The sequence below is a fragment of the Dendropsophus ebraccatus genome, chromosome 7 (assembly GCF_027789765.1).
Source record: "Dendropsophus ebraccatus isolate aDenEbr1 chromosome 7, aDenEbr1.pat, whole genome shotgun sequence".
NCBI lineage: Eukaryota > Metazoa > Chordata > Amphibia > Anura > Hylidae > Dendropsophus > Dendropsophus ebraccatus.
Genome location: NC_091460.1, coordinates 129,590,274 through 129,610,035, shown reverse-complemented (window position 1 = coordinate 129,610,035; position 19,762 = coordinate 129,590,274). Strand labels below are relative to the sequence as shown.

The following is a 19,762-nucleotide window of genomic DNA, read 5'->3' as shown; positions in this document are numbered from 1 at the left end:
GTGAACATAGAGGCCCAGATTTATCAGTCTGTTTGAGACAAAGATCGGACACACTTGTGTCTCAGATAAATAGCAAGAGTTGTTTTTCATAATGGGCTGTGATTGGTTACTATCTGTCCGATACAAAAATGTGTCCAGTTCTGGGCCAGTGTAAAATAGTGTGTGTGTGGGGGGGGGGGGGGGGGGGGGGGGGCTTCAGGAAAAGTTAGGAAGTCGGGGGAATGGGGGACTAGGGAAGAGAAAGAGTTATCTTTACCCTTGAGAAAGTCTTGGATGAGATGTAACGCATGGGGTCTTGTGGACCCTTGACTTGGACCTCTCGCATTGGTGAATATTTGACTATTACTTGCCCCTACTTGGATTTGCACTTGTTTTGTTCCCCATCTATATAATGTTTTGCATCTCTCTATTTGCATGGTGTTTATTACTATTTTAGAGGTTCTGTTCTGGTACATTTTGGGTTCAGTGAAATAGCCTATATTTTCAATATATTGTAGTCGGGTGGTTTAGGGGCTGCTGTTATAACAGGGTTCTTTTTGAGTGTTTTTTTTTTTTTTTTTGTGGTGTCTTTTGTATGTATTTAACAGAGAGGCTCCTCCTGGTGCAATAACGTGGTGAGCTAGTGTGTCTATTCCAGTGGAAGATGGACGCACTCATCTTGTGGAGTTGTGCAAATGATAGGCACAACTGTACTGTAGGTATATGATGTCATTCAGACGGGGACCACAGCTATCCCTTGGGTTGCAGCTACCTAAGGTGGGTAGAAACATGCAGAGTTGTATCTCAGAAGAGACCACAGGAACCAAAGAGGAACCCATAGCAGGGACAGCGCAGGACCTTTTTGTCGACCTGCGCTGACCCTCCTACGGATTGCTCCTTGGTTCCTGTGATCTCTTCTGAGATACAACTCTGCAATTTGTATGTATTTGGCTTTCCTGATAAAATATTTACATGCGTCACTATATGATATGCTTTTTCTTTGTTGCTTTTACTAATTTATAATCTTTTATGACATCCGGTACCTCTTACATATATTTTTACCATTATTTAGCAGTGCATGGTCCCATATGTTGTGCTTATATGTAAACTGGATGCTTTGGTGCACTGGGGGCAGCAGAACCTTCTCACCAAAGTGCACCAAACTGCTCTGCGTGCCAGCTGTTTCCTCATGAGTATTAAAGTGGCACTGGATCGAGGGGAGGGGTGGAAGGTCATGTGGGTGAAGCGGATTGTTGCAATGAGGGCTCTAGTACGGCTCACAGTGCACCACCTTCCTGGTCCCCAGCCACTTCCTGGTCTGAGTGGGGACCCAGGACGTGACGTGTCAGGTCGACTCAGCCAGTCAGTGACCGAGGTGCGACCCCGCTACAGATGCTGACGGCTGGCAGGACCTGACATGGGAACATAACAGCAGGTTAGAGTCTTCTAATCTGCTGCTCGTTTCCCTTTAAGCTTCTTCCTGTTTTCCAAGCAGACCAGTAACATAAACAGGTTCATTTATAACACCCTATGTCTATAGGTGACTGAAGGATTGCAGCCAGTCATAAATAGGAACCGATATTCTGATTATATCTCTGCTGGACAGAGGGGATTGTAAAATACCATCCAATACCAGAGGTTATTGGAATGCTTTCATAATGAACCGGATCAATGTTAACAATATCATTAAATTCACAAATTGCTGATTACGCAATTCAGCATGGTAAATGGTTTAATCAATTAAAGTTCAATATGCAAAAATCACCTAAGACGATTGATACACCAGTAGAAAGACCATCGGTCGGCAAGAATCATTCGTTCCCGGTTAAGCAGCCAACCTTTACTGATTACATACTGAGGAACATGAACTCTGAAAAGAATCATAGAGCATGCTGTACGCTTCTGGGAGGAAGTACTGAGCTAAGACTGTGACATAAAGCTGGAAAAGGTGTCATAAATTCAGAAAATGGAGCTCATACAAAGCGACAAGAGAGATAAGGGACTCAAGTGATAACATCAATCTCTGTACACATTTGAAGCCTAAAATGGAAAAGCTGGGTTATATATTAAATACCTTTTGCTATTAGTAACAATTAGTAGTTTTTTTGTTTTATATTTATATATACAGTGGTACCTTGATTTATGAGTAACTTGGATTGAGAGCGCTTTACAAGAAGAGCTCACAGTTTTTCAAAATTGTAACTTGGTTTAAGAGCATTGCTTTGGTTTAAGAGCTCCCTGTACTGGGTGGGAGGATGAGTGTGGGAGGGGCATGGCCAGCACAGCGTGGTCTACAGCCCTGTACTCTGACCCAGGAAGTCCAGCTATTTCTAAATGTTTGTTTCATTTGTTTTACATGTTATTCAGAGTAAAAAATCATTATTTTTTAGGGTGTGGAACCAATTGTCTGCATTTCAGTGATTTCTTATGGAAATTTTTGCTTTGGCTTCAGAGGGATTTCGATTACAACAAGGTCTGGGAACAAACTATGCTCGTAATCCAAGGCACACACACACGCACACACACACACTGCATTGCTTTGGTTTAAGAGCTCCCTGTACTGGGTGGGAGGGAGGAGGGGCATGGCCTGAATAGCGTGGTCTACAGAACTGTACTCTGACCCAGGAAGTCTCCCTCACCTTCCAAATCATAGCAGATCAAGTTCAGGCTGGGGCTTGCATCAGGGGACAAGACTAGAGATGAGCGAACTGCTCGGACCTTTGGTCCGAAAGCAGTTCGCTCTCTCATCATGTCTTTGATCCTGGCTGCATACTTGCGCTCACAGGAATATGCGGCCAGGATATTCCAGGGAATCCCTGTTGAATTTCCTGGAATATCCTGGCCGCATATTCGCGGGAGTACAACTATGTGGCCGGGATCAAAGGCATGATGAGAGAGCGCCGATGCCGTCGGACCAAAAGTCCGATGGTCCGCTCATCTCTAGACCGGACTGCGAAGGTAATCTCTCCATAGCTGTAACCCCTCTCTCCCCGGACAGAGAGTGCTGCATGTATGTGCCCATATCTGCCCTGCTCATTCCTTCATGCTCCCTGCAGTCTCTGTCAGCCCTTGTGTTTCCCATCCTCTCCATTACTGTACAGTAATTTATAATATCACATATTCTGCTGTTTCTGAATGTTTGTTTCATCTGTTTTACATGTTATTCAGAATAATAAATCATTATTTTTATTGTGTGGAACCATTTGTCTGCATTTCTAGGATTCCTTATGGAAAAATTTGCTTTGGTTTAAGAGTGGATTTGGATTACAAGCACGGCCCCGAAACGAATTATGCTCGTAATCCAAGACACCACTGTATACATAAATTTTTAAGCTAATAGCTGGATAATTAAATTGGCCATATAAGGAATATCAAAAGATTCACCTTGTACACGTATAGGAAAGGTTTAGGTTAAGCAGTAGCCAAGGGGATTTGCATACTCAATCCGTTGCCCTTTCTGGGCATAGATCAAAGTAGCTCAACACTTTGTGGTATTGTTTGCAATTACTAAAGCAATGGATTTTCAGACATTCTCAAAGAATGGGTTGAATTCTAATAAGGTTGAGTATAAAATATTCCTTTTATAATTTCAGCAAAATACATCTTTTGAAGCCATGCATTTTGCAAGGTTTATCATAAGCTCCGAGATATAGGACAGAAGTGTCGGAAACCAATTTACGGGAAAGCATTTTTAAGACCTTTCTATCTTTGAAATCCTAGGTTACCAAATCTTTATTGGAAAAGGCTTTCATTTTGTGCAGCTGCAGAGTTGTGGAGACTAGCTTATAATAAATTCATTATGTAAGGTTTACTGGAAAGATTCCCTTCCTCTACTACTGCCCTCTGTGTCTTTGAAATAGAAATGTACTAGTATTTAATCAGCTATCCCGGAATCAGAACAAATGAGTTGAAGAGAAGCTATCTGATTGATAATAACCTCTATGCATCTCACATTGAAAGAGAACGTCTGTTTTGTGCAAACCTTTAAGTTTTAATCATGGCATAACAGTACAAAAGAGGGTTTAGATGAGATCCAATTTCCTTTTTGGTTATGTCCTCTCGGACAAACTTTTGGATTATGGATTGTCTGCCTTAAATGACTTTATAGTACTATACACACGACAGAGTTACAGCACATTTTAGATCAGATTTTATTTTATTATTATTTTTTTTTTTTCATTTTAGCTGAATAGGATCACAGAACACTGCCCAGATGATTTCCACTATATGGTTTATAACAAGAATAGGACATATATAGGCTATGTTCCTACCTAGTATTTCCGTCAGTCTTTTGATCAGTCCCTTTTCAACCAAAACCAGGAGTGCATATCACAAACTGCTTGTACCGTGGGATAGCTGCTTTTAATCTGCCATGGGGTCTGTTGGACAGGTGGTGCAGTTATTGTGCTAAAAAACAACAACTTTTAAACTTGCAGTCATGTGTCAAATTGGTGTGGACTGAAGTGTCTGTGCCCTAGGCTTGCGACACCTCTTCGCCCCTCCTCCCTGCCCTCTTGATCATTAGGAAGCACCCCAACTTCCCCGGCAGGATTTCTCCTATTCATCACTTGTCTAAACACTGCACATGTACCTTAAAGGGACTCTGTACCCACAATCTGCCCTCCCCAAACCACTTGTACCTTTGGATAGCTGCTTTTAATCCAAGATCTGTCCTGGGTCCGTTTGGCAGGTGATGCAGTTATTGTCCTAAAAAACAACTTTTAAACTTGCAGCCCTGTGTCAAATTGGTGTGGCCTAGAGTGTCTAGGTCCTAACCTTGCACCGCCTCTCTGTCCCTCATCCCAACCCTCTTCATCATTAGGAATGCTCCAGACAGGTTTTCTACTATTCATCACCTGTGTGAGCACAGCACATGTGCTGAATCGATAAGGCACTTGTGCAATGTTCACACAAGGGAGGAATAGAAGAAATTCTGCCCAGGGCCATTCCTAATGGTAAAGAGGGCTGGCTGGGAGGAGGGACAGAGAGGCAGTGCAAGGTTAGGGCATAGACACTCTAGGCCACGCCGATTTGACAGAGGGCGGAAAGTTTAAAAGTTGTTTTTTAAGACAATAACTGTGGTTTGGGGAGGGCAGATTGTGGTTTCAGAGTCGCTTTAACAATCCATCACATATGCAGTGTTCAAACAGGTGATGAATAAAATAATTCCTGTCTGGGGCATTCCTAATGATGAGGAGGATGGGGAGGAGGGACGAGGAGGTATTGCAAGCCTAGGGCACAGACACTGTAGACCATGCCAATTTGACACAGGGCTGCAAGTTTAAAAGCAGTTTCCAAATTAAAAGCAGCTCTCCGACGGTACAAGCTGTTTAGGAGGGCAGATTGTGGGTACAGAGTCGCTTTCATATCGCGGTTAAAAGTCCCTACACTGATATCAGCATCCATGTAAGTTTATACTCACCTTCTCACTTGGAATTATATGTAGGTATTTGTCACCTATAGATTTCTGACCTTTTTCGTTATTTGACTGATGCGCTAACAGTCTGCCCTGGGTTCCTTGATATATATAGTCTCTGTTCTGTATAATTGGGAAAATATAAATTGTCCCCCACACACCTAGCAGCACTTGTTTTTGTATACAGCGATAATGAACATATCGGCATGCTGTGTCTACAAACACAGTGAGTTGACTACACTACCAAAAGTTAAAAACAAACACCACAAATAAATCACAAAACACCAATCATTCTGGCAATGTCTGGGTCAAACTATTCAAAAATGATGCCCCAATGAGCCAACACCATACCAAGCTGTTTCAATTATCCAATCATCAATTAAGCATTGATATTTTGCCCAAATTACTCAAAAGACCCTCCCAACACGTTTCACTGTGTGTATTTAGCACAGTTCATCAGGGGATAAAGGTCGCTAAATAAAGTATGGAGATAGTATACAATTGTGGAGAAAAAAAGTTGCAACTTGTAATGCTTGTAAACTTGTAATTAATGATCACATAATATGTCATATAATAATACGAAACACTCCACCACCAAATCACCTTATAATATAATGCCACAAACAGTTATGTACTCTATTATATCAACTGATTATGTCTTTGTCTTTACATGTTACTAATGCATTGATCCTCACTTATGAAAGTGTGAGTACTGTAAGAGTTGCTCCAAATTTGTGATGGATTAAGTCACTTTTTTTTGATTTTTAAAGGGGACCTGTCACCCCGGCTGCCGGGTGAAGCCCACACAACCCCCAATGAAGCCCCTTATACTTACTCCTTCCTTGAAGTCCCGGTCCCAGACCCTGTCCCGCCGCCGCCGAATACCCGTTGGAAGCTGCAGTCACTCTCTATGGGCGTCGGACTCATCTCTGGTGAACACGTGCATGGCTTCCGACGGGGATTTCTCAGTGGCAGGACGGGGTCCGGGACTAGGACTTCCAGAGGAGGATAAGTATAAGGGGCTCCACCGTGACATAATCACATCACAAATATGGACCCATGACAAATATGGAGCAACTCTTACAGTACTCACACTTTCATAAGTGTGGATCAATGCATTAGTAACATGTAAAGACAAAGGCATAATCAGTCAATAGAAATAGAGTACATAACTGTTTGTGGCATTATAATATATGCTGATTTGGTGATGGTGGAGTATTTCGTATAACCAGCAATTCATGCTGGCATCTTAAGTTCCACAACTGTAGAGTGACACACTGCGGTAATATGTACGCAATGCTTGGAGGGTGGAACAAATCCAAAAAAAGGCTAAAGGTTATAATAATCTATAACTCAATAAGAAGACCATTCATTCTCTCAGACTGAGCATGACGGGAGATTTCTTTGATGCAGCTTGCTCAGTGAACTTCAATATTCCAAAGAAACCATCTCCATTCTACCTCTTTTAAATGCAATGTTCAATGGAACTGCCTATTGACCCACTTCAGTCACACTGGCAGGAATGAAGTAATTCAACATTAAAGATATATTTATTATAAAAAAAAAATAAATGTACTTTATAATGGGAGAGTTTAGGAATGACCATCATCCCCAGCATCATCATTCTCATCATTCTATCATACAGAGGCAGGTTTACAAAGTATTCGATAACAAATACACCCGCCTTTCAATCAATCAAAGAGCCCATATTAAACAGCAATAAATTTTGTTTCCAAATTTGCATACTTTATATTTTTCTAGTTTTCTAACATAACATTTCTTTACTGTAAGTGTGACATTTTTATATTTTCATCACCAAAGCCTTGGAAGTCTGAATGTGCACATCAAATTTTCACCATATTGAATTTCATATTCTATGGAGGTTTTTTTTTTTTTTAATACAAGTTTTTACAGTTCCTCAGATTTGTAATTTTAAGTGTTACTTTTGTTTTTTTTTGCAGAAATCAATAGTACAGGCGATTTTAAGAAACTTTGTAATTGGGTTTACACAATAAACCATCCGGATAAGTAGAAAAGAGAAAGGGCACTCACCATATAATGTGACCTTCTTTTATTCAAACGGGCATAAAAATTACACAGGACATGCCGAGCAGCTCGGTGAACTCCAAACACCTGAGAAAGTTCTACAGCTGTTTCACGCGCATGCCGGCTTCGTCAGTCACAGTGACAAAACTCACGCTGAAAACCTTTTGGGTGATAAAAACATATGCCCTGACTTTTAATGAGGTTTAACCTACAGTATCTTATAACTATGGGCCTCTGAAATCAACATTAAATTGAACAAGAAATGCTATAGAAATTAAATATGATACCTAATGATGAGCAAACTTGGTTTGTCTAAACCTGAATGATCAGTATTTGTCCTCAGTGGCTGGAGAAGTTGGCTGCAGCCTTAGGGAGTCTTGGAAAATATGGATACAACCATAGGCTTTTCCCTGCATACAACTTCTCCAGCCACTGGGAGTCAAATACGAAGCAGTCAGGTTCAAATGAACCCCAAACATCCGGTAATTTCTTCATTACTAATGCTGCCTTATCCATTCTTTGGCCTCAGTTAACCCTTTCACGACCATGGGTCCTTGATTCCTCAATGCCCAGGTCGTTTTTGGACATCAGCTTATGGGATCATACTGATCCCATAAGCTGATGTCCCTATGTCTGCCCCCTCTCCTCTGTCCCCTGTTGCTGTCAAATTCTTGTAACAGCAGCAGGGGAGATAGGGGAGGGGGCAGAGTGCAGGGCTGTGCACATGGTGTGCCCTGCCTTCCCTCCCCCCGACGGCTTCCCTAGCCAGCCAGCCTAAAGGCTTCCGGTTTCCATGGTTACCATCGGGCTCTGCGATCACTTCGCAGAGCCCCAATGGACCCCGGCAGAGAATTCTCCCTCTGTAGAGGGAGAATTCTCTGTCAGGAGCTCTATAGATGCTGCGGTCGTGTTGACCGCATAATCTATAGGATTAACTCTCACCATCGGAGCGTGGCTCCAGTGCTGAGAGGTGCGGCGGGTCCCCGGCTATCACTGATAGCAGGGACCTGGCGCGGATGACACAGGAGCAGCTTCTAGGCCTGTGTCATCCTGGATAGCTAATTAACGTCGCTGCAGCATCAGACATAGTGTTAGGATCCGGACAGCAGGACAAGACAGTGAGCCCTAAGCTCAGCCCCGCCCACTGTCCTCTACCTACTTGCCACAATCCGCCCTAAGATGGCGGCGAGCAACTTGGCGGCAGTCCCTGCACTGGCTAGGTGGGACACAAAGACAAGACAAACAGACAGACAGACAAACACAATGAAGAATAGTCAACAGTCCGGGTCACAACAATCGGGCAGCAAAAGTACAAAATCACAATCCAATAAACGTAGTCAAAGTCCAGGCAATATGGTCAAGGGCAGGCGGCAAGCAAGGGAAGTCAAGGAATAAGGCAAAGATCAGGAATAGCAAATACACAGAAGATACAAGCAGGCAGAGACTAAGTCAATAACCAGCAATGATATCCAAGACTGAGGTAGTTATATAGAAGGCCAGGGTTCTGATCCAGAACATCATTGGACCATTCCCCTGATCTCCAAGCACAGACACCTGAGAACAAAACAGATCCACTGGCAGGAAGACCTGTCAGTCACAGCAGAACCAGAACACAGATTAACCCTGACATGGCCAGACAGAACTCAGCAGGTGAAGTCAGGTGTGTCTCCCAACCCAGGTGAGCAATAAACCAGAGTTCACACACAGCAAAACAAAACACAGAAACAGAATACAAGAATATCAGCGCCTTCTCGGCCGAACAGCACGGGCCGAGGGGCGCATAATGCTCTGCAGAGATACCATCCTGACAGTACCCCCCCTTTTATGAGGGGCCTCAGGACCCTCACAGGACTCAACTTCACTTAGAAAATTGCCATCTGACTCCCATTCATCAGAAGAAGAGTCCATGGCATGGAGAACAGGCTTACTGACAGGACGAGCAGAAGAACATGATAAATTCGCATCAGATACAGGCAAATAAGGTACAGTAGAACTAGCAATGTTTATTTCACCGGAGGGTACCTGTGCGCCCAAGTGACCTTCCTGGGAGTCACCTGAACGCTGATGATCTGGGTGCAGGTTTTCTTGCCGCTTGGGACGCTTGTGGCAGAAACTGATGAAGTGGCTACTGTCACCACAGTAATAGCACAGACCGTTGTGTCTCCGGTGTTCTCGCCTGGTCCTGGCGTCCAATAGTCCCAGCTGCATGGGCTCATCCTCATGAATATCAGGGATAACAACAGAATGTTTGACAGAGCAGGGGACAGAGGTCTTAGAAGGGTCAGAGCCTACTTTTTCCCTATGTCTGTCACGGAGTCTACGGTCTATGCGAATAGCCAAATCATGGCCTGCTTTAGGGTGGAAGGATCTGGATGTCCTGTCCAGGCATCTTTAATGTCATCAGATAACCCCTGCTTAAACTTGCATCTAAGTGCAGGATCATTCCATCCGGATGGAACGCACCACTGGCGGAACTCTGCACAATACTCCTCCACCGGTCGCTTGCCCTGTCTCAAAACTGTCAACTGCCTCTCAGCTGCTGCTGCCCTGTCAGGGTCATCATACAGTAATTCTAATGCAGAGAAAAACTGATCTACAGAAGATAACTCAGTGGCATCTGGAGGCAAAGAAAAGGCCCACTCCTGCGGAGGTCCTTGTAAGAGTGACATAATGATGCCCACTCTCTGGCTCTCATCCCCAGAGGACCGGGGACAAAGTCTGAAAAACAACTTACATCCCTCTCTGAAGATTCGAAAGGCCCTTCTCTCGCCTTTGAACCTATCAGGAAGCTGCACAGGAGGTTCTGGGGGAACAGCAGCAGATAGCATGGCATTTTGGCCCAGGAAAGACTCTACCTGCTGCACCCGTTGCGTAAGGTCCAGAACAAGCTGGTTGAGACTTTGCATTTGCTCAACCAGAGCTTTCATGGTGTCCATAGCAAGGTGGAGAGAAAAAAAAAGTATGGCTGGTTATTCTGTTAGGATCCGGACAGCAGGACAAGACAAGACAGTGAGCCCTAAGCTCAGCCCCGCCCACTGTCCTCTACCTACTTGCCACAATCCACCCTAAGATGGCGGCGAGCAACTTGGCGGCAGTCCCTGCACTGGCTAGGTGGGACACAAAGACAAGACAAACAGACAGACAGACAAACACAATGAAGAATAGTAAACAGTCCGGGTCACAACAATCGGGCAGCAAAAGTACAAAATCACAATCCAATAAACGTAGTCAAAGTCCAGGCAATATGGTCAAGGGCAGGCGGCAAGCAAGGGAAGTCAAGGAATAAGGCAAAGATCAGGAATAGCAAATACACAGAAGATACAAGCAGGCAGAGACTAAGTCAATAACCAGCAATGATATCCCAGACTGAGGTAGTTATATAGAAGGCCAGGGTTCTGATCCAGAACATCATTGGACCATCCCCCTGATCTCCAAGCACAGACAGCTGAGAACAAAACAGATCCACTGGCAGGAAGACCTGTCAGTCACAGCAGAACCAGAACACAGATTAACCCTGACATGGCCAGACAGAACTCAGCAGGTGAAGTCAGGTGTGTCTCCCAACCCAGGTGAGCAATAAACCAGAGTTCACACACAGCAAAACAAAACACAGAAACAGAATACAAGAATATCAGCGCCTTCTCGGCCGAACAGCACGGGCCGAGGGGCGCATAATGCTCTGCAGAGATACCATCCTGACACATAGGCTGCAGAGACGTTAATTTACCGTGCAATGGCGGGAGGAGGTTAATCTAGGATTCCAGCCATGGACAGTTGTGGAAAATATGTTAAAAGCTCTACATAAAACTCACTTGTATTTAGCTAAAATCTCCCCAAAAAAGGACAAGACAATTATAAAATAGCGTCAACCTTCACCACACTGGCATTTGATAAGACACTCTGTAATTGTACGATCATTTATTGTGTGAATATGAGAAAACTACATTGAATGATAAGACAGCATATCACTTTTTTTTTTATAAGATGATGTTTATAAACTGTAGACATACACAAAAACAGATTTTTATGTGCAGATTTTCCTATTTGTCCAATATTCAATGCACTGCTGAAGTCACATAAAACACCTTTCCCCTTCCTCTCTGCCCTATAATCTTAGAAATAGATTGTATAATGGAGAGTTTATGTGCCCAGCTTGATGATTTATCACAGTCTTTGTGTCAAGGACTCCAAGTTTCATTACAAGCAACAGGGAAATGCTGAAAATTATGGAAACTTTCGAATGAAAGAAAAAAAATCTATTGGTTTTATCACAAAATCTCTTTTCTTTGGATAATGATTTTTATTTCACACAAAGTTTTTTCCTCTCCGCTTAAAATGGTGTCCGTCATTTCGCTGTTTGGCCGCCCGTCAGTGCAATGAAGGCTGTTGGTACAATATTCTAGTTTAGGTGGACTGATTGGCCTTTGGCTGTGTCTTTAATTGAAAAGTCCCTTGAATTTAATAGTAAAGACTGTGAGAGGACGGTAAAAAAAGGAAAACTGTGTGGGAACAACTAAAATATAATGTCCGCTGTTTGGAAAAGACGTCCGAAAATAATTGACATGATCATTATTTTTACGGCACAGACAACGTCCATTATTTTATGCACTGTGTGCATTGGACGTCTGTCATTCCATTGACTTCAATGCATTGCAAGTCAATTAAATCACTGCGATAACGGACGCCTTTTCTCTTTTTAACATGTGAACTTAGCCAACTGTCCTAAAAGATGACCACAAAAGACGAGGTGTAAACATATCCTTAAGGTTCTCAAACCAGGGCAAAATTTTTCTCATACAGTATGTCATGGTGGGAAGAATGAAATCTGTGGCAACTGATGTCAATGTAGTTAGCCTTAAAGGGGTACTCCAGCAAAAATCTTTTTCTTTTAAATTAATTGGTTTCAGAAAGTTATATAGGTTAGTTATTACTTCTATTTAAAAATATCAAGTTTTCCAGTACTTATGACCTGCTGTATGTCCTGCAGAAAGAGGTGTTTTCTTTCCAGTCTGCCACAGTGCTGTCTGCTGACATCTCTGTCCGTGACCGGAACTGTTTAGAGCAGGGGAGGTTTTCTATGGGGATTTGCTATAAGGAAAGTCAAAGTCTTTGTAGTCACAAAAATTATTTTGTTACCTGACATTATAAAGGTTATCTGTACAATACAGTGCAAACTTCAAGGGAACGAATTATTAGTTTTCACACAAATATTTACCTGTGTGCATCAGGATAAAAGTGATTGGGGACTTTACAAAGAGGTTCCAGATTTTTAGGTAGAAAAAGCCTTCTCTCCCCCAGCATGTATAGTGGAATATTCTGAAAGTTGGCTTAGATATAAAGAATGTCTTTACTCTTACATTTTTAGCAGTCTTGTTTGTTCAGTTGACAATTTCTCTGTTCCTGTCGGGATGAAAATAATAAGATGTTTTCTCCATATTCAAACTCCTGTAATTTCCAAATAAAAACAACATCACCCATGTAACACTGGATTGGTTTCTATATAATTTTCTGTAGCTGCCAATTGCTGGCCTCTACCCTTAGTCTGAAAACAGTAAGGCTCAAGAATATGAAAATCTGCATTATCGGTTGCAGTTTATACAAGGAATTCTAGAAAATTTGAGACACAAAGGGGGACATTTACTAAGGAGTCTGATATGTGTGACTATTCTAATGGGGATTGGTGTATATTTAGTTCCAATATTTTGTGATTGACTTATTAAAATGTAGCACTGCCATAGTGAATGTATCTAAGTTTAAAAAAAAAAAAAAAAAAATTGCAAAATTTTGGTAAAAAATAAAAGAAATTGTGCAAACAAATTCAACTGGTACTGACCAAATGGAAACCCAGACCAGTTTGTGCGAATTTTCGCAAATAAATTGGGTGCAAATCCCGGATTATGTGAACTTTTGGGTGAATACTCAAAAAAGACCGATTAAAAAAAATTTGCATTTAAAAAATATCCACCCGAATACTGGTTCCTAAATAGAACTTAGACCAACAATGGGCGAAAAATCCAATTATTCACCTAAAAATAGTCGCAAAGCCCTTGATAAATTTTCCCTAGAAATTTTGAGCTAGAAATAGGCATAAGTCAAGGGAAAAATCTGTTCAGATTCGTTGGATTTATTAAGAGGTGCGTATACTACCCCTTTAAGTGTGTTCAGGGTTCTGAGGGACTGTGACTACTTTGACTTTAAAAGGAAGTAGGGCTGCTGATGTGTTTACTAGGGAAGAAAGGATTTTCTGGTATCACTGACAAAAGGGAGTCAGTGCTGTGACTACTGGGGGAAACATAAACATTAACCTTTGTTTGTATGACTAGCACACTTAATTACACTTGCTATTGTCAAATTTCCGACTCTTGTTACTGTATTAAAATCACTAAAAACAAAACAAAACAAAAATAATAATAAATAAATAAATAAATAAATATTGAATTCTGCCCTATGTAGCAATATGTCAAATACAAATACACTGAGAAGAATATTGCTCACGGAGACAGGTTCTCTGTGTACAATGGGAACAAATTTTCTGCATTTGTAGTGAATGCATAGGAGTAACCGGTTATGTATTAGTACTGATAATAGAAGAACCATTTCAAATAAGGGACAATGGAACACACTAATTATCTAATACAATATTATACTGTCACAAAATAATTGACAAGGATAAGCTAAAACCCAAGGACTCTGTGTACTATTTTTGTTAGCGTAAAACAGCCAGTTATCCCATGGCAATTATCCATTATCTATATAACTGTCAGCAAAACAAAACATAAAAAAAAAGAAAAGTGGCAAAAAAAAGCTACGTTAATGGAACAGTCTAACAAGCAGTCACTCAGATATAAGTGCTGTTATTTTGATAAAAGCATGTGCTTACAGGATGCAAAAGAGGGAAATCTCCAATATTGTACTGATTAGTGCTGAGCGAGCATGCTCGCATGGTGCATGACTGGGCATTGGGCTGCTGGATTAAGCTCAATGCTAATGCAAGCACCTCAAAGCTTGTTGAAAGGCTGCTGAACTGTGGAGTGTCCACTCAGAACTCAGGACACTGCTGAAGCTGCTAATTGGCAGATCGGCGATAGTGAAGATGGAGGATAGAAGACATCAGTGGTAAGTATAATAATAGTCCCTATTTGTCCCTTAACTTGTCCCTCTCCCGCCGCCCCACTGTTAATTAACGTCGGTGCAGCCTATGCCTGATGCTGCAGAGACGTTAATTAACGTTCTAGGATGACACAGGTGTAGAAGCTGCGCCTGTGTCATCCCTGGTGGCTCCGGGCTATCAGTGATAGCTGGGGACCTGCTGCAACTCTCAGCACCGGAACCACACCCGTGCTGAGAGTTAACCCTATAGATACTGCGGTCAGCAAGACAGCAGCATCTATAGGGCTCCAGAGAGAGAATTCTCCCTCTACAGAGGGAGAATTCTCTCTCTGGTGTCCATCGGGGCTCTGATCGCAGAGCCCCAATGGTAGCCATGCTTCTGCCGCAGGGAACGGGGAGCTGGGGAGCACAGGAGAGAAGACCAGGAGTGGGGAGAGGTAAGGTATCAGGTGTTTGGGCAAGGGCCGCTAACTATGTCCATGCAGCCCAACCCCCGAATATCTGGCCATTTAATAGGTACAGCAAATGAACATCCATCTAACAGATCGGAGCTTGTTAACTGAAAAGATCGGGCCGAAGTCAACCAATGTAATAAGACCCTAAAGACCCTAATATATGTCTGTCTGTTTATCGAATCTATCTAACCTATGTGGTTAGTACTACATCACTGCTGCCCATTTAAAGGAGTCCTCCTCCTTTCTACTTTTTTCTGCTGTCCTCTATTTAAACTGTGCTCTTGATTCTGCTCCTGCAACTGTCTGGCAGTGCAGCAGAGGAAGTGGCTGGAAGTACAGGTATATAGTTTATACACCATAAATATCATTTGGGCACGTTTTGGTAGGGGAGAGGTTATTACATGCAGAGAATGAGATGGGAGAAGTGAAAGATAATGTGGCTGAAGCCATGTGCAGTGCTAGGAGAGCTAGTGCTGTGAAGAGAGCACAATCTTGTAAAAAAGAGTTGGAGCCTGTAAAAATATAGCAATATTGATCAGATCCCATAAACATAGACACAGTCATAGACACCATATCATCTACAGGTATAGGTCAAGTATCGGGATTCTGACAAAATGTGTGGCATGAGCATAGTGCTTTAAAGGGGTTGTCCAGCAAAAAATATTTTTCTTTCAAATTAACTGATATCACAAAGTTATATAAGTTTGTAATTTACTTCTATAAAAAAATCTCTAGTCTTCCCAAACTTATCAGCTACTGTGTGTTCTGCAGGAAAAGTTTTATTTTCAGTCTGACACAGTGCTCTCTGCTGACGTCTCTGTTTCGGTTTTCTATGAATCCCCATAGAAAACCTCTCCTGCTCTGGACAGTTCCTGTCTCGGCCAGAGATGTCGGCAGAGAGCACTGTGTCAGGCTGAAATATGGACATACACCAGCTAATAAGTATGGGAAGACTTGAGATTTTTTATTAGAAGTAAATTACAAATCTATATAACTTTCTGACACCAGTTGATTTAAAAGAGAAAGATTTTCGCTGGACAACCCCTTTAATTATAAGATAAATCATTTAAATGAGAGAATAATTTTTAACAGTGCTGTTGTAAAAATGTGGATTTTGTTAAACCAAATCAGTATAATAAGCAACAGATGATGATGTTAAAAAAAAAAAAAAAGTGAACTACTTGGATGTTCTGACAGCTGGGTAATGGAGTGCACTGCAGCACACTCCCCCCTCGGCTGTGTCTCAGGATTGCAGCGGGTCTCAGGAGTGAGACCCTGTGCGATCTGTAATTTTGGCATTTCCAAGAACATAACAAAAGTTACTGCAAATGACAGCAACGTTTTAAACATTTATAGATAAAAGTATAAATAACAACGATGTGTTTGTTTTTTTATCACTGTTTCTCATTAGGTTCTTCCTCGGCAAACCTGTGGTCTGTTTACACATACTATTTTCTACAAGGAGTACCCTGGAGGGCCAGTTGAGCTTGACAGAAGTATACAAGGAGGGGAGCTTTTTTTCACACTTGTCCTAAACCCAGTAAGTATATATACATTGTAATTTCACTGTAAGGCCTTGTATACGTCAATATTTTGCAATAAGTTAAGTATTTACATTTTACTGCATGAAAACACTCATTATCAAATGCTTTTATTTGTATAGCGCCAACTGATTCCGTAGCACTTTACATACTTTGTCAATTTTGGCCCCTGTCCCCATTAGGGCTCATAATCTAAATTAGCCTATCTGTATGTTTTACTCGTGCAAATATGTTGCCTGACATACCCATAGAGTTCAATTGGCATAGTGCAGGGATGGCCACCTCTGGCCCTCCAGTTGTTACAAAACTACAATTCTCATCATGCCTAGACTGTTCCCCAAGGCTATGTTCACACAACAACTTTTTTGGCAAAGTAATGGCAGTTATTTTATAAGGATGGCCGTAAATAATGATCATTATTAAGGACCGTCATTATCAATAAAACTGCAGTTATTTCACCCAAAAAACACATTGGGGGACATGTATCAACGGGCGTACATTTTTTTTTCCGGCGGAAATGGCCGATTTGCGCATGATTTTATACGCAAATGGCCGTTTTGCGAATAAAATATTCGTAAATTGCCACTTTCCGCTGCATACGTCGGGGGGGGGGGGGAGGGGCGGGACAGGGGGTGCGGGGACTCATAGTCCGCGCGATTCATCATTTTTTAAACTAAAAGATACGCCGAAAACCTACTCCACCTTTCAGGTGGCGTAGGTTTTCGGCTGTGCGCACAGGATTTATGTAGAGGCAGTCCGCCTCTACATAAATCTCCGTAGCGCCGGAGATGTCGGGACATTTATAAGTCCGGCGTAAAAAACGTCGGACTTAATAAATGTCCCCCTATGTGTGAGCATTGCCTAAGAATGCATACTTACATCTTTCTGTACACATTTTTATTTCTATTTTTTTGATGCCATGAAAAAGCCTAGTACCCTACGCTATTCTGTTCTTGAATTGTGATATGAACCCAACCTAATTCTTCTAACTTGTAAAATAGTTACTGAAAATGGCAGAGCTAGATCTTACACCATATATGAAAATAAAACAAAAATGCAGTAGTTATAATAATTCTTAGCAATATAAGGGTATGTTTTCACAATGTAAATATAAGGACAAATAACAGCCATTGTTTCCAAATAAAATATTTATTTATTTATTTTATTTGCCCTTATATTTACATTGTAGGAACATAGCCATAAAGAATGGTAATTAGAGATGAGTGAATTTACAGTACAAACAAATCACTTATCAGCAATCTACTTATCAGCCTGCTGCTTTTGAAGTCCTGCTGCTCCACCCCAGGTGCCTGGAAACTTCTCCCAGGACTAGGTCCAGCTTTTCCAGACACCCGGGGAGAAGCAGCATGGACTTCAAAGGTAGCAGGCTAATTAACTGATCGCCGAGCTAACAAAGTGATCCACTTAGTTTGTACTGTAAATTCACTCCTCTATAATGGTAATGTTTGTAGTAGAGATGAGTGACAAGTGAAATATTCGATAATTCGAAATTCGATTCGAATAGCTCCTGATATTCGTATATTCAAACAAATATTGAATCCCATTATAGTCTATGGGAGACAAATTCTTGGGACCTGGAAATCAATATTTGACTACTAGGATGTCACCAAGTGCCCAATGACAACTCAGGAAATGATGCCAACACCTCTCAAATCCATAAGGGACAGCAGAGGAAGCATGCCTTGGTACATCTAACACTAGTGATGAGCGAACATCCCAATTTTCGGTTCAGATCCCGAACACGAACAGAAAAAAAAAAGGCTAACAAATTACAAACATAAAGTAGAAGGGTATGTTTTGGTCTAGCAGTACGCACTTGCGTACGTATCAGGTCAGGTGCAGTGTAAAATACGCAATAACAAAAATAAACGATAACTACAAATCAGTAGCAGCAAGATAACAGGTATTATCCCGCAATCACAGTATACAGCCGAATACCGGATATATAATTGTTTTTTTACAATAATAAAATAAAAGAGATGTTTAACTCCTTTACAGGATGCAGACTGTGCAAATCAGTAGTAGCAAGATAGTTGCAAGTAGTATTATCCGTATTATCAGTAGATGTCTGAACACACTGCCTCTCTCACAACAGCTTCTAAATATATGGTTTTTATACTTTTAGCCCTAACAAGGGCTTTTGGGTCGAATACTATTCGCTCATCACTGGTTTCAACGCCCTTTTGGTTTTTTTTCCCCCTACAATTAACATATAGATTCTGTATACAGTTTATGGTCCAGAGCTGCAGTTACAATTCTTTTGTTTAAAATTACCTACTATGCTTTGCTCAATGTCTGTACAGAGCTTTCTCTTTGGAAACTTTGATATATATTAATACACCAGGCACAGGCACTGTTGGTGTGGCAAAAATCGATTGTCCCACTGGATTATTGGGGCTCAGCTTAACTGTCAGGGGGATATATGTTAAAAAAAGCAGTTGACTATTTCCAATAGCTACCAGCAGAATGGTCAAAAAGAATTGGCTATTATAAAAGCAGGAACACAGAATCAGCAGAGTACTTTTTCTAGGCAATCTGTTTAATCCATTGGGTGAAGGTGGACATACCTTTTGAAGTCTCCACTTCGAGAATATTTGGCATTTAGCAGGTGTTTTTCAGTGACTGGAATATAATTTGTCGCCAGCTTTTAAGTTGCTATGTCAAGCTTAATTACAGTTATTATCTCAATATGGTTCAATAATAGCTATGGACTGTCCCTCTCCTTCAACTGGATTTACGTCACTTTGTTTTTCATCATGTATAGCTGTTAAGCCGCAGATTTTAAGTTCAGTATATTTTATTCTATATTTAAGTGAGGTTGTGTGTTTCATCAGTATATTGATGTTGCATTTGTTTCAATTTCATTAGATTTTTTTTATATTTGCATACTGTAATTATTGTAATCTGATCATTGTCTTTCATTTCATTGGGATGTATATTAAGCTCTTCCCATCAGTAACATGTATATAAACGTTCCTGCACTGACGGGGCTTCTAATGTGTTCGGGAACGCTGCAGTGAGAGCGGTCCCGAACACATCAGTGTGTCCGGGGCCAGAGGTAATGAGAGGCAGCTGTGATCCCGCAGCAGCGTCTCATTAACCCCTTAAACGCTGCAAACTATAGCGATTGCAGCGTTTATGGTACTCAGTGACAGAACAAGCATCTGTCACTGAGTGATCGGGATACCATGCCG

At 41.5% G+C, this 19,762-nt stretch overlaps 1 protein-coding gene across 1 annotated transcript in view; it reads left to right on the top strand.

Moving 5' to 3' along the window:
* LOC138797032 (bifunctional heparan sulfate N-deacetylase/N-sulfotransferase 3-like) overlaps window positions 1-19,762 on the top strand; it is a 172,215-nt gene that overhangs the window by 84,930 nt on the left and 67,523 nt on the right. The window contains exon 6 of the mRNA XM_069976806.1: window positions 16,418-16,546. Coding sequence (XP_069832907.1) covers window positions 16,418-16,546 — 129 coding nt within the window. The remainder of the gene's footprint in view (window positions 1-16,417; window positions 16,547-19,762) is intronic.